At 40.7% G+C, this 13,443-nt stretch overlaps 1 protein-coding gene across 3 annotated transcripts in view; it reads left to right on the plus strand.

Annotated features, from left to right (window-relative positions):
* PARVB (parvin beta) overlaps window positions 1–12,340 on the plus strand; it is a 50,433-nt gene extending 38,093 nt beyond the window's left edge. For all 3 annotated transcript variants that reach the window (XM_021535509.3, XM_021535511.2, XM_021535510.2), the window contains exons 8-13: window positions 1,177–1,196; window positions 2,409–2,470; window positions 3,647–3,715; window positions 4,611–4,712; window positions 6,292–6,364; window positions 9,282–12,340. In XM_021535509.3, the coding sequence (XP_021391184.1) occupies window positions 1,177–1,196; window positions 2,409–2,470; window positions 3,647–3,715; window positions 4,611–4,712; window positions 6,292–6,364; window positions 9,282–9,358 (403 nt within the window). In that variant the 3' untranslated portion in view covers window positions 9,359–12,340. The remainder of the gene's footprint in view (window positions 1–1,176; window positions 1,197–2,408; window positions 2,471–3,646; window positions 3,716–4,610; window positions 4,713–6,291; window positions 6,365–9,281) is intronic.
* The last annotated feature ends 1,103 nt before the right edge of the window (window positions 12,341–13,443 follow it).

Here is a 13,443-nt window from a genome sequence, read left to right on the forward strand (position 1 = left end):
TAAACCTCTTCCTTCTCCAGTTTTTTGTACCACTTACTTTGCTGTATGTTTTTACAGTCCTTTTTATAAGGAGTAGGCTAGACATGGATTTTGGCTTCAGCTGAAAGCTGAGGTTTTCCTTCACATGGCCTGAAGGCAGCTTTTCTAAGAGGGGCTTACATGAGCCCTCCCTGAGTTTATCAGAGTGTTGGCTCCCTGTAGAGTTGGCTCAGCTTCCCATGGCTTTGAAGATAAATGGAGCACCATGTGGAGCTTAGTGGGGAAGATCTTTCAGATGGAAGCACTCAGAAATGAGATCATAATGTCTCTGTGTGGACATTAAAGATCTTGTAGTGGTTTTTGGAGGATCAGAGCTCTGGCTCAGGTTTGTGGGCCAAAATTCCTTCTCCCTGTCCTGTGCCCCTGAACAATGAAGTGAGCTTGTGCTCTCCTCCAGATGTGGTTTGCCAGATGTGATCTGCAGGCTGGGGCTTGGACAATTTTTAGCAAGAAAGATGTTTGCAGATTTGCATGGGTGTTTATACATATATTTTATGGAGCTAATTAATATTACACAGTATTAAAAGGTTACTGCTTAATGTGTTGCCTATCGAGGCACAAGTACACCTATGGAAAATGCAGCAATCAGCAGAATCCAACATTCACTGAATGCTTTCCAATTCCTCTGTGCAAATCAGGGCCTGATTCTCAGCTGATAAACATCTGCATATGTCTGATGATATCACTGGCTATGTATGTATTTCATATGTGGCAGTTTTATTTACATCATATTCACACAGAATCTGTTTTCTTCAGAGGGAACAAAGTGAGATAGATAGCTGTGCTTCTTGTAAGGTGTGTGGTTTAGATTATATTTGTGGAAATACACACACAAGCACTTTTAGTCACTCACCCTTCATCATAAAAAGTGTGGCTAAGAAGTCATAAACGTGTGCAAAATGTAATTAAGCATTTCCATTCATTTCAAATGGATTTCCCTGACATCTCTGGTGCTCTGCTGGGGTCTTTCCTGCAGCATGTTGGGTCTGGTGTGTGATGTGCTCAGACCCTTGAGTTTGCACAAGTTGTTTGCCCTCTGCTTATTGAAGGACACCTCCTTTTTAGGGCCATTCTCTTGTCTTCCTAAACTGATTGTTCACTAACTAACTTCATGTTTTTGATTTCTCTGACTTGCAGGATGATGATGGGAAGATTTGGTAAGTAACTTAACTCTGTTTTTTTTTTGTTTTGTTTTGGTTTGGTTTTTTTTGTTGTTTGTTTGTTTGTTTGATTTGTGCCAGACACAGAAATTTGGTCATTTTTTCTTTCAGCAGACCAAGACAATGGGTTGAGCAATTCCATGAGGTTGGAATGTGTTGTGGGGGCAGGTTTTGTTACTCCATGCAGATGTGGAGCATAATGGGTAGGACCAGATCTAATTCCTTTGCATGGAGAATCTTATCTCCTTTGTATTTCCTAGACTTTGAAGTTTAGGCTTTACCAAGTGTATGTCTGGTCTTCTAAACAAAGCCCATTTCTTTTGGTGTTGCTGCCAAGAGATTTCCTTTTTTGCATTTATATTTTAGTGGCATTAAGATATTTCTCATTTTAATATGTATGCTCCTGTAAAGGATGAAAAGAAGTAATTTATTTTCTTTATTTGCCCATTATAATATGTCAAAATTATAATTTCTCCTCTTGCAGTGTATCTGCATTAAATATTAATAAGGCACTTGAAAATAAATAACGTCAGGGGCTAAATAATGTATCTTCAGATACCAAAGGATTTAGATAATAAGTGTTTCTTTATTTGACAGTAAAAAACTATTAAAATGTGTTCTGTAAATAAAAAGTATTTGATCATGGAAAAACTGTTAAAAACTATGTTGAAAACAGATTAGGTATTGATAGACAGTGCTTTGAAGGTAGAAACATAATTTAAATCTTTATGCTGTCTGTAGGCTTTGCTGTTCATACACTGCTGAATCAGAATTCACTTGAGTTCAGTTCTGAGCTGTATGGATGTCAGGGGTACTACCAGCAATTTTAAATTAACCAAATTAATGTCTGAATTTGACACTGCATGTGGATGCAACCATAGCTGTTTAAGTTAGGACTGGGGTATAGTCAGAATTGGTGTGTCATTTTAATTTTTCTTTCACCCACATATTTTGTGTACCAATTTTGAATGGCGGAAAAGGGAAATCAGTGAATATGTTTATTTTCAGTTACCTCTAAAATTCCCAGGGCAGATTGCTCTGGCATATAGCCAGACACCAAAACAGGGTGCTGACTTTTAGCTTGGGACTCTCTGTTTGTTACATGACTTTCTGAGGAGAAAAACTTTTAGGTTGTGGACAGGAAACCTGCTTTCCACACTTGTGTTGTTGGAGGTGTTCTGATTTTCATTTTTTTTTCCCCCAAACCAGAGCGTGATGCCTTTGACACGCTTTTTGATCACGCACCAGACAAGCTCAGCGTAGTCAAAAAGGTAAAAAGTTAAATCCTAGCTTTATTTTCCACACTGCGTTTTATTTTTTTTTTTTGCTTTTGGAAAGAAATTCAGAAGCATCCAGCAAATAATAGAAGAGGAATTTGAAGTAGTATAAAGGGTATTTATCCCCAAGGATCACTGTATCAGAGCCAGGAGATGTTTTCCAAACATTAAAATGTGATTCACCCATAAAGAAGTTTCCTGAATACAAAGCTTTTACAAAAGATCTGCTTTTGCCCAGCTGCTAAGCACTTATTCCTATGGTCCCTTGGTTTGTCCTTTAAGGCTGAGCATCACTGCACAACCTGTCCATCCTCATGTATTTTTGACATGGTTTTGTGTTAGAGCAGAGGGGTAATGTAGCTGTTTTATCTCTCTCTGCCAGCTCTTGCTGATATGGGGGAATGTATAAGAGATTCCATGTAGTTCCATCAGATAGTTCCAGCCAGGCTGTTAAGCTGCTTATTAGGAGAGCAGTATGTGAAGATCAGTGTTGTAAATTGTCCCTTCCCCTTGTGTGAAAGAAAGGATGTGTGCTTTTAAAATAATGCTTTGAAGTCTCAGGAAGTTTTTTTATCTTTCCAGCCTAAATGTCTTTTAGAAAAGTCCTTTTAAGTGGATAAAGAACTAACTTAACTCTTTCCACACAATAAAAGTGGTAACATTCTGCTCTTCTGTAAGTGGGCTGACAGATCTCTGTGCTTCAATCCATTAGCACAGGTCTGGTTTGTAGAGGCAGGATTTGCATCTGGAATAGAAATCCCACACCTGGGCTACATCCTGGCTGTAATCCGTGTGCTGACTGCACACATCCCTCCAGGAACAGAGTTGTGTGTGCACCACTGTGCTGTTGGCACCTTTAAGAACCTGAAAAAAATTAATGGGGACAGTAAATGCACCTACTGTTCACTTCATCTTCAGGCACTGATGTCATTGCTGTGTTTTCCCAGGCCACTGAGGTTTGCTTGATGTGCTGGCAAAGCTGCATGGAACAGCTCCATCTGCTGAGTTCTGGCATCTGGTGCAACAAACCGTGTACTTACTGGTGCAAAAGCAGGCAGCAAACATGCCTATTTTGTTTTTAAAAATGTCCTTAAAGGTTATGTTAACCCTTTCACATCAGCACTGAGTGTAGTGTCTGACTTCGCTGTTTCTGCTGGTTTTTTTTTATAGTCTCTGATCACCTTTGTGAACAAACACTTGAATAAACTGAATTTGGAAGTGACGGAGTTGGAAACCCAGGTAGGAGGCTTTGTCTTCTTGGATGTAATCTGTGTAAATTGCAGATTTTCAGACAGGGGCTTGGCTAAGCAGAAGCAGATCTTATTTCTAGAGTTTACTGAGCTGTGAGAGGTGGTTATCTTGTCTCTGCAAAATGATAAGCACAGCATCCAGAGAATTACATCAGGAGTATGTGTAATTCATTTGAGCCTGGCTTGGTGTAATACCAGCCATTAACTCACTTCTATTTTACATCTCTGCTGAAATAAATGGGCCACTGGATCTGATCTGTCACAAGAAATTGTTGCTTCGTGCCTTAGGGATACCCAAGAATTTTTGTTTTAGAGGATGTCACATGTGACATATCAGGATCACAAGCGGGAAGTCTTAGAACTGCATAACATTATCCCTCTTACCCCTTCAGTAGCCATCTGGTGGTAGGAGCACTGATCAGAGTGGCTGAAAATATGTAGGATTTTCTTTTTGTATTTGCTGAAACCATAAACAGTCTATTTTGACTTGGGTGAAAAATTCTTTTATGAAATTCAACTTTGTATCTGTGACAGGGGAGTCTTATTTTCAAGTTTTGATCAAAGGCAAAGATTCAAATGTCTAACACATACAACTTAAGAGGGATTGTGATTGAAATGACCAGATATTGTAGCAGTAGGACTGGGGGTATATAATGTGCCCCAGGAAGTTTGGGGTTTTTTTAACACTGCTGTGAAGTTGGCAGGATTCCTCAAGCAAAGTAAATGAATATGAGGAAAGCAAGAACAGACTCCTGAACCATGTCACACTTCTGTGCTAGCAAAAAAATAAAAAATCAGAATACATAATTTGGGCCAAGCATTCTTTGTTTTGTTTATGAATGCTGATTTACAAACAGATGCTTTCTCCTCATATTTTTCTTTAGTTTGCAGATGGTGTTTACTTGGTTTTACTCATGGGTCTCCTTGAGGACTATTTTGTTCCACTTCACAACTTCTACTTAACACCTGAAAGTTTTGATCAAAAGGTGGGTAGAAACTCCAGGTTATGTTCTTTCTGCATTATTATCACATTGGTTTTATTTTTTTTCCCCAATTGTTTTATCTTTTCTCCTTGTGCCAGGTGAAACAGAAGCTGATGTATTTTCTTCAGGAGATCTAGCAAAGAGGCTGTGGCATTTGATGGTTAAAACAGTAAAAATTGTGAAATGAATGAGTTGTAGTTGAGGAAGAAAGGTATTCTGTTCCTGGATTCAGGCAACACATAAAGCTCACAAATATCCAGGATGGATAAATACAATAATGAGTGCTCTGTACTGTATAGCACTTGGCATGATCACAGTAATTTTTTAGGTTGTAGTCGTGCCTGAAGCGTTCTTGTGTGTGGGTCTCTTGCTCCATTGTCCTGGGTCCCTCCTTATGCTCACAATGAGAAAATTGGGCTGTGTTTTGTCACATCCCAAAGCTGCTTCTGTCTGCAGCTGTTCCCAGACCTGCACATGCATCTGGGTATATATGGTGATGGTCTGTCAGAATTCCCTGAGCCTGGTCCTGCTGCAGTCCTGCAGGTGCCCCCTGCTTTTCATTCTGCCAGGATCTGCAGGGCAGAGGATGGGATTTATGTTGGCTGAGCTGCAGCAGGAGGAGGCTATGTTACAAGTGGAAATATTGGCTGAAGTTAAAAGATGGAATGCTTTGTGAGTGCTGTTCAAAATGGGGTTTTCACAACAACTCCTGCACAGGTTGTGCTGTCAGCCCCTCAGCAGAGGTACATCTCTGGGAGGGATGGTTCTCTATTGCACCTCACACATCCTTTATAGCTTTCTCTTGCTTCTTTGTCCCATTATCTTCAATTTTTGCTCTTCTAGAAATGCAGGGTGCTGAGTTGCAGCCAGCATCTGGTTACAGTTTTAATATTAATGGTTGGAATTCATAAAGATTACCCAGTATTGCTGAAGTCACAGTGTGGTTTTGTGTGGAAACTCAGCCTTGAGGAATGAGGGATTTGTAAATGAAGAAGGAAAGGTAGGCTCTGTGTTCTGGGGGGAAAAAACACCACGTTGAAAGTGATTGGTTTTGTCACAACAAATAAGGAGGAACTGCAGCAGGTAAAAAGAGATTATTAATAAAGTCCTGAGTAATAAGTTATATATCTCCAGAACTGTCATGTACAGTGACAAAACTGCACAGAATTCATAATGTTAATTACCTTGCCTAAGCATGGACAAGAAATCTGGTGTACAAATATCTTTGTAATTTTTATTCCTCAAAGGAGAGATTAAATGAATACACCTACTTGCATTTGCTTTCCCTTTTTGCCTATTTCTTTCCTCTAAATTTATGCTCCTGTGTGACCTCTGGGGGCTTGTTCAGAAGCTCTTTATGTACAGTTGTGCTTAGCTTATTTTGCAGGTTCTCTGCACAGCCTGCCCAGGAACTGCTGTCACCGAGCACTGTGTGGTTCTCCTGTGCTTAACCATGTAAATGTTTAATATTGATTTAAATAGAATTATCAAGTCTGGAGAGAATAAAGCACCTAAAAAAAATTGATTAAAAGCTTTTGATGCCTATGTAACTCTGAGATTCTAAACCCTTTACCTCTTTCAGGTGCACAATGTTTCTTTTGCTTTTGAGCTGATGCAAGATGGAGGCCTGAAGAAGCCAAAAGCTCGCCCTGAAGGTATTTAGTGGCTTTAAACTGTGCAGAAAGTCATCAGAGCAGGTGTATTTTGAGTACATTCCATTCAAATTAGCAATAGTACCACAAAGTGGAGCTGTGAATGGGCCCCTTGAGAGTTTTCCAGAGGATTCACTGTCTGTGTCTAGGGTATATCCTGCCCGTGCTGCTTGTTTGGAACAGATTCACTGAGGTGTCCAAGTGGAGCTTTAGTGAGTCATTCAGGAGCTGTTCTGTGCTACATGATAAATTCAGCTGGTGTTTTCAATAACAATCCAAGCAGAAAGCTTTTCATGGTCCAATTCTTGTAATTCTTACAGCTGGTGCTAGTCTGGACTCCTGTAATTGGATTTCAGTGACAGATAACTGGAAGGCTTTAGGGTTTCTTTTTAGGGAGAACCAGTAGCAAACAATCTTGATCTTCCACATGTGGGCGTGGGAGTCAGAACTAAGAAGTGTAAAACCCAAGTTTTCCCTTTAAGTCTCAGAACTCTAATTATTGATGAGGTCTGCATTGTCCCTTGCACTGGGGATGAAAAGAGGAATTAAAAGTTTGACTGCTAAATGAGCAATTTTTATTCCTGGTGTTATTTACTTTGTATGTGTCACAAGCTTCTGCAGAACAAAGGAAAATGAGGACTCTCCAAGAAACATTTGGTCTGACTTAACAGGAGAAAAAGTGATGATAGTAAATAGATTAACAAACAGTGGAGATGGTTATAGAGAGGGAAAAAGGCAAAAGACAGTATTAAATGGCTTATATATGCTGTCAGTATGTTGTTTTTAATTGGGGATGAAAAGTGCTCCTGAAGAATGCTGAGAATTCTGAAAAAAATGATGAAAACTAGAAGAGGTTACCTTTTCATAAGGCTCTTACATCCTTACACTATCATGAATGGTAAAACACCATAGCAGATCTTGCTTGTGGAGATTCAATAAGGAGCAAAATATGCTTTTAAGTGTTTTATTGATTGAAAATGTAATTAGAAAAGCTGGAGAGCCAAATCAGCTTGTACAACATTCTTTTTTTTGCTTTTTGCTGCTGCATGATGTACCATCTCTTGTATTTTTTCCTTCCTCTTCTCTGTGTGTGGCCATTCCCAGCAGTTCCCAGCTGTTGGAGCGAGTGTGCTCATGGGGTATCTGTGACTGTGGCTTCTGAAAAACTGCAGTGGCTTCTCACTGCAGTGTCATTTGTAAAATCTTGCCAGTCATGTATTGCAATATGTGTTTCACAGAACAGTAATTCATTTTGACAGAGAATCTGAAGCTCTGCAAAAGAAATCTGTGTATAGTTCTGTTAGTGCCATATTCTGATCCATTGTGTGTTCATCAATAGGCTGGGAAAGCTGTCAGGTGAATCCACGTTCTTTAGCATGAATTGGGTACTAAATGCCTCTGGGATTAGAATCATATAATTGTTAAGGCTGGAAAAGGCCTCTAAGACCATTGAGTTCAAGCATGAACCCAGCACCATCGTGTTCACCTCTAAGCCACATCCCCAAGTGCCACATCTACACAGCTTCTGAGTTCCTCCAGGGATGGGCACTGCACCACTTCCCTGGGCAGCCTGTTTTGATGCTTGACAACCATTTTGCTGAAGAAATTTTCCCAATACCCAGCTGGGAAAAGCTGCCCTTATACAACTTGAGACTCTTTCTTCTCATTTTGTCCTGTTCCCTGGCTGTCCCCTCCTGTCAGGAGCTGTGCAGAGCCAGAAGGGCCCCCCTGAGCCTCCTTTTCTCCAGGCTGAGCCCCCCCCCAACAGTGTGACAGTGGTCTGCATTGTCAAGGAATGGAGATGGAATTTCCAGCACTGGAAGATGGAAAAAAGAAAAAAAAAAAATGAAGAAAATATTCAATGTTAAGCTTATGTTTTGATTTGGATTAGCTTGTTTTAATTTGGGTATCAACTTCCTATGGTACCAGGAAAAAATATTAGTTATTCCAGTAGGGCATTTCTTTTTTCAGGATGCACGACTTCACAGAAATTAGGATCTTTCTTTGGGGCAGGAGAAGATTCTCCTGCAAATGCAAACTGAAAATCATAAATGAAATATGTAAAATAATAGAGGCAAAAAGGGTAGAAAGAATGTTTGAGAGACTGCTAAAAATATGAGATGAATTGTGGGGGTTAGAGTGGGCTGGGAGGGAAGGGTGGAGAGGTCCTTGCAATGAGTCTTCAAAGCAGACACTGCGGCTTTCTCTTGGACCTCACCTTAATTGTGCTTGGTCCTATAACAATTTGCTGTCTTCCTAGGACTTCTGATGATTTTTTAATTATCTGTTCTTCCTCACTTTTGCTTCCATATGTGTTGTTCACTGTATATTTTTTGCTTCTTCCCACTAATTTCTGATGTGTTGTATCCAAACTGTCTTTCTACCTCTTCAGCCTTCTCTGTGCTGTGCCTCCCCCCAGAATCCCTGCATTCTTGGCATTTTATTGTAGTATAGGTGGGGAGGTGCTAACAGGAAAGCTTCTTCTTGAGAGCTGTTCCAGGACTTGTTCCCTGGCTTAGCATGATGAGTTACTAAATAATAAAAAGCTCGGAGTCTGTTAAGGATTCAAACTTTGTTAATTCACATCATTGCAGACCTGTGGATGTGGTTCAGGAGTGTTTCCCAAAGTCTTTATCCCAGGTCTCTGACAGAAGCAGACTTTCTCTGTAGCAAATTTTAGCTGGGGAAGGGAATTACCTTCTGTTCCCCAGAGAGAAGTTAGGCTGTGACTGTATGATTGTAAAGCTGTTTTGAAGCACATTGTGTGGGACATTTAAAAGGCTTGGGGAGGTCAGAACTCTGTGGATTTTTTTTTTTTTTTAATTCACAATTCCATCAGCTCAGAGATGTGGGGACTTCTGTTCCTGCCAGGAAAAAGGAGGGAAAACACAATGCAAATCAAGGTTTTCTCCTTCCACAGATGTTGTCAACTTGGACCTGAAGTCTACGCTCAGGGTTCTGTACAACCTGTTCACCAAGTACAAGAATGTTGAGTGATCCTGGAAGCTGCTGAGGTCTCTTCATCCTTCAGCCTCCCCAGGCAGAAGTTACAATAAACACACCTCTGCATGCTCCCATTATGCCTTATGCTATGCATTTCATGCATTCTTCCTACAGCTAATGTGTTCTCTCTGTAGCTGTTTGTAAGACAATCCTGCTAAAAATGATGCATGTATATTCCCCAGGTCACTTGAAAATGTATAGGTATTTCACACTTTTGCCAGAAAGATCTGTTGTTTGCTATAATCCACAAATGTGCTTTTGAGAAAGGAAATATACCACTAACTACTTTAATAAGCAGGGGAAACATGAGATTTTCCTCATGGCTTGAGATTCTTTGCTTCTGCAGGTGGCTTTCTTTTGCATACTCCTTGGTTGCAACTGGCATTTGATGATTTTCCAGGCTTAGAGTGTTAACAATAGAAAAATCACCATTGGAATTTATTCAGAAGCTGAGCCTTTTCTGTTAAATAAGGGTTTGTGTGTTCTGTTGGGTGGGTTGGGCTGAGGGGAATTATAGGCACTGTCTGAAGCTAATGGCAAAAGCTTCATTTTTTTGTTTTCACCTCTTTCTACTCAGTGTTACTTCCATTCAGTGTTTACACAGACTACGACTTGCAATGGAATGACCAGCTAATCTTTTGATGTCTAGTTTTTATTTAATCTATTTTCTAGGAGAAATTTGGTTGCTAGGGCCACTGTCACTCGTTAGGCAGCTTCAGTCAGGTTGGTCCAGAGCTGGTCACACAGGCACAGGCTGGATTAGTGCATTTTCCCCTGTCCTTCCAGAAATGACAGAGGGAATGTGCTGGAACAGGAGCCATCTGAGTGGATTTTTGAGGAGAGCTTTGTGGAGGAAATGGGATTGGCATTTCCAGAGTAAATGGTATGTGGAATATGTGTTTCAATATCACCCTTTTTCTTTGAGCATGTAGAGGATAAATTTGATTGCTGCTTTTATGTATCACAGCAGCAGCTGTTGTTTCATGGGCAGCCATTCCTTTGGCTGAAACACTAGACAGAGTGCCCTGAAGGAGAGCAGGTAGAATTGCTCTCCTCCAAGGGCTTCCTGTTGGAAGTCAACATCTCCTTTCCCTAAAAATCAATTTTTTTTTTTTTACACCAAACATTATTTGCCTTTGAGCTCAGATCCAAGAGGAAACGTGCTATTTAAATGGTATAATTTTACAATTAGGATTTTCTCCTTCCCCTCTCAAACAGTTTTTCATCTCGGAGGGAAAGAAATGAGCTTCTGCTTCTTTGCTTTGTGTTTTTGGATTCTGAGTTCTAGTATTTGGATTACTTGGATTACCTCCCCTCACACCACTAAAAAAAACCAGGAAGTGTGAAAAAGAAGGAAGCTACCCTTTCTTTGCATGAAAAATTCAGGTCTCCTCTGCTCTGCCAGGCTCTCTGGGGAATCTCAGGATGCCTGTACTTCAGGAAGGAGCTGACCTCTCATTGTTTACACTGAGCCTGGAACAAAGATTGAGTTCAGATGGGGCCACTGAATTCCCCCACAGCACCAACAGAGGAGACTTGCACAGGTGCTGAGGCCTGGTGGGCAGCTCTCTTGGCAGGTGAAGGAAATTGGGTTAACTTTTATGTTGAGAAATAAAGGTATCACGAAGCTGGAAGGTCACTGAGCTGAAAGGTCTCTCAAACTTAGTTTAATGCAGGGTTATTTGCAGGTAGCAAGTCTGTTAGAGTTGTTATTCCACCCCCACTTCCTTCAGGTGATGTGGAGGTGCCAGCTCTGTTTATATTCTCTGAGTTGCTGGGAAAGACCTCCAGAGAGTATAGTTTTTGCAATTGCAAGCAGTATTAATGTCAAAAGCAAACAGAAGATAAAAAAAAGAAGAGATGGGTGAGGGTGATGTGGCTTTGGAAAGGGGAATGGCTGTTTCTGAGCTGGCATCACAGAGTTGGCATCTTCAGGGCACATGAGCAGAGGTGAGCAGGTTATGACAGGTTATAAAAGAGTGTCTATTTTGTTGAATTCTGTGCTTCTGGTCCCCTTGCTACAACCATGGGTTTCCTTTAGCATTCCTTCTGTTAATGTCCCTGGCAGCCAGGACTGCTCCCTGTATCAGGGGTCACAGCCTGTTCTGTTGGGGTCCTGTTTTTTTGGTAGATGATGCACAGGGAAAATACCTTTTTCATTCCTTGGCTCCTGGCTGTCTGGCCAGCTCACTGTTCTGTAAACATTTATTTATTGCTAACCAGCTCTGTGAGCAGGGCAGATTGGACTGAAGTGTGGCTTCATCCCAGTTTCCAGGAGCAGCCATTAGGTAAAGCTTCTCTGAAAGCTTGCCTATGTTATGCCTTGCTGTGACACATGCACCATAATTGTTTGCCTCTCAGAAACCTGAGTCAGTGTTAAAAATGTTATTCATGGTATCTTTGTGTGAGTGGGGTTCTACGTATGGGTACCAGTCTGAATCCTTTTGAGTTCATCTAGAATGCTCTGCAGCATTAAAGCTCCCACGTTTGTAAGTACTTAATGAATGTCTGTCTCTTCCAGTCCATACAACTTGACTTTTAGGTGCATTTACTTGACAACACTCAGTTACACTGAGCTGTATTACCACTGAAAAAGCTCAGATAGTCCTCAGCTGCATTCTATTTTTCAAGATGAAAAATGGACAGTGGCAAATTTTTTTTAAAATCAATTTAAACCTTACAGAATTTCTTACTCCTCTTCCCCACCCCTCAGTGCTTTCAGTATTAATGTGTTTTTTAAGAGTCTTTTCTATTGTTTTTTTAAGTGTTTACTCTGGATTTCTAACTACTAAAAACAAGCCTTGCAGATAAAATTTTGGACTTGTCATATGTTGGAGACATCCATCTTAGTGATAAGAGTTGTGTACTGTAAGCAAGTTGCAATGCAATGCTATGTTTGCTAAAATTCACAGCAGGAGTGTTTATGCATGGTTTTGGACAGCTGTACTATTTATTCAAATAAACAAATAATGATCACTGTTTTCTATTTTTTTTTTTTTCTCAATGGAAAAACCTGTGGGAAGAACTTAGGAATGGTGAGCTTCCCTTTGCTCTGGTGTGCAGAGAGTGTAGAGTGGCTCTCCAATGCAGCAGCATGTGGAGAAGCAGGAAAATGCATTATCAGAACTTGTTATTGCTGTTGAATCCTTGAATTGTTCTTCAGTGGTTATTTTCATGTGGAGCCAGGTGTTTGTGGTGGGGGGGTGTGCATGAGATGTGCTTTGAGAACTTAACAGGAACACCTACCCTTGGAGCTGGTTCAGGGACTTCTTTGCCCTGTTTTCTTGTGATGTCTCCTCAGATTCTGGTTGTAAAGCAAAATATCCTTTTTAGAGGTTCTCATCTTGAGATTAGGACTCAACAGAATTTCAGGAAAGTTAAAAGGGTTTGTTTATTTCTCTAAAATCTAAGAGAAAGGGTAGGAAAATTCTAGGAACCATATAACAGTCTGCAAAGCTAAAAATACATGAAAAATGTGTAAAAAGCAAAAATCTTCAGGCATCATGGGCATGAAATCAAATGCAACTCATACAGGATTGACTACTGCTGTTCTACAGAGGTCTGGATACTCCATGCACTGGTCACTACATCAGGTTTTGGAGGAAAATAGGTGTGTTAATAAATACAATTCACACCTGGAAAAAATGTGAAAGGGGAGGAAGAGCAGCAGCACTGCCTGCTGGAGATAACTCTTGTCTCACATCAGTGGTTTGGGCCCTGGTGTGGCTAACTTCCTCTCTGAGGACAAAGGAATTCATTTTCTAGGTTTCTCCTTCTGCCAGGTAGGTAGAGTGGTCCTGATCTGCTCTATAAAACACCTGAAGGAGCATGAGGAAAAGATGTATTGGAGCATGATGTCTGCTCTTGGCTAGTTTTTTATTGCAAAGAAAACAAAAGTGCTCTGTGAGTCGCGCCAGGGGCAGAGCTGCCCAGTCACGCTGGGCAGTGCCATCCAAGAAAGATCATACCTTTTTAACATTTTCTGCTGCTTCAGGAGCTGCAGGGCTGCATGTTTCCTGCACTTGTGCTCCTGATGGTTTCAGTCTCTGCAGCAGGGACCAGCACACAGCCAGTTCAGT

This window comes from Lonchura striata, chromosome 5 (genome assembly GCF_046129695.1).
Source record: "Lonchura striata isolate bLonStr1 chromosome 5, bLonStr1.mat, whole genome shotgun sequence".
Lineage (NCBI taxonomy): Eukaryota > Metazoa > Chordata > Aves > Passeriformes > Estrildidae > Lonchura > Lonchura striata.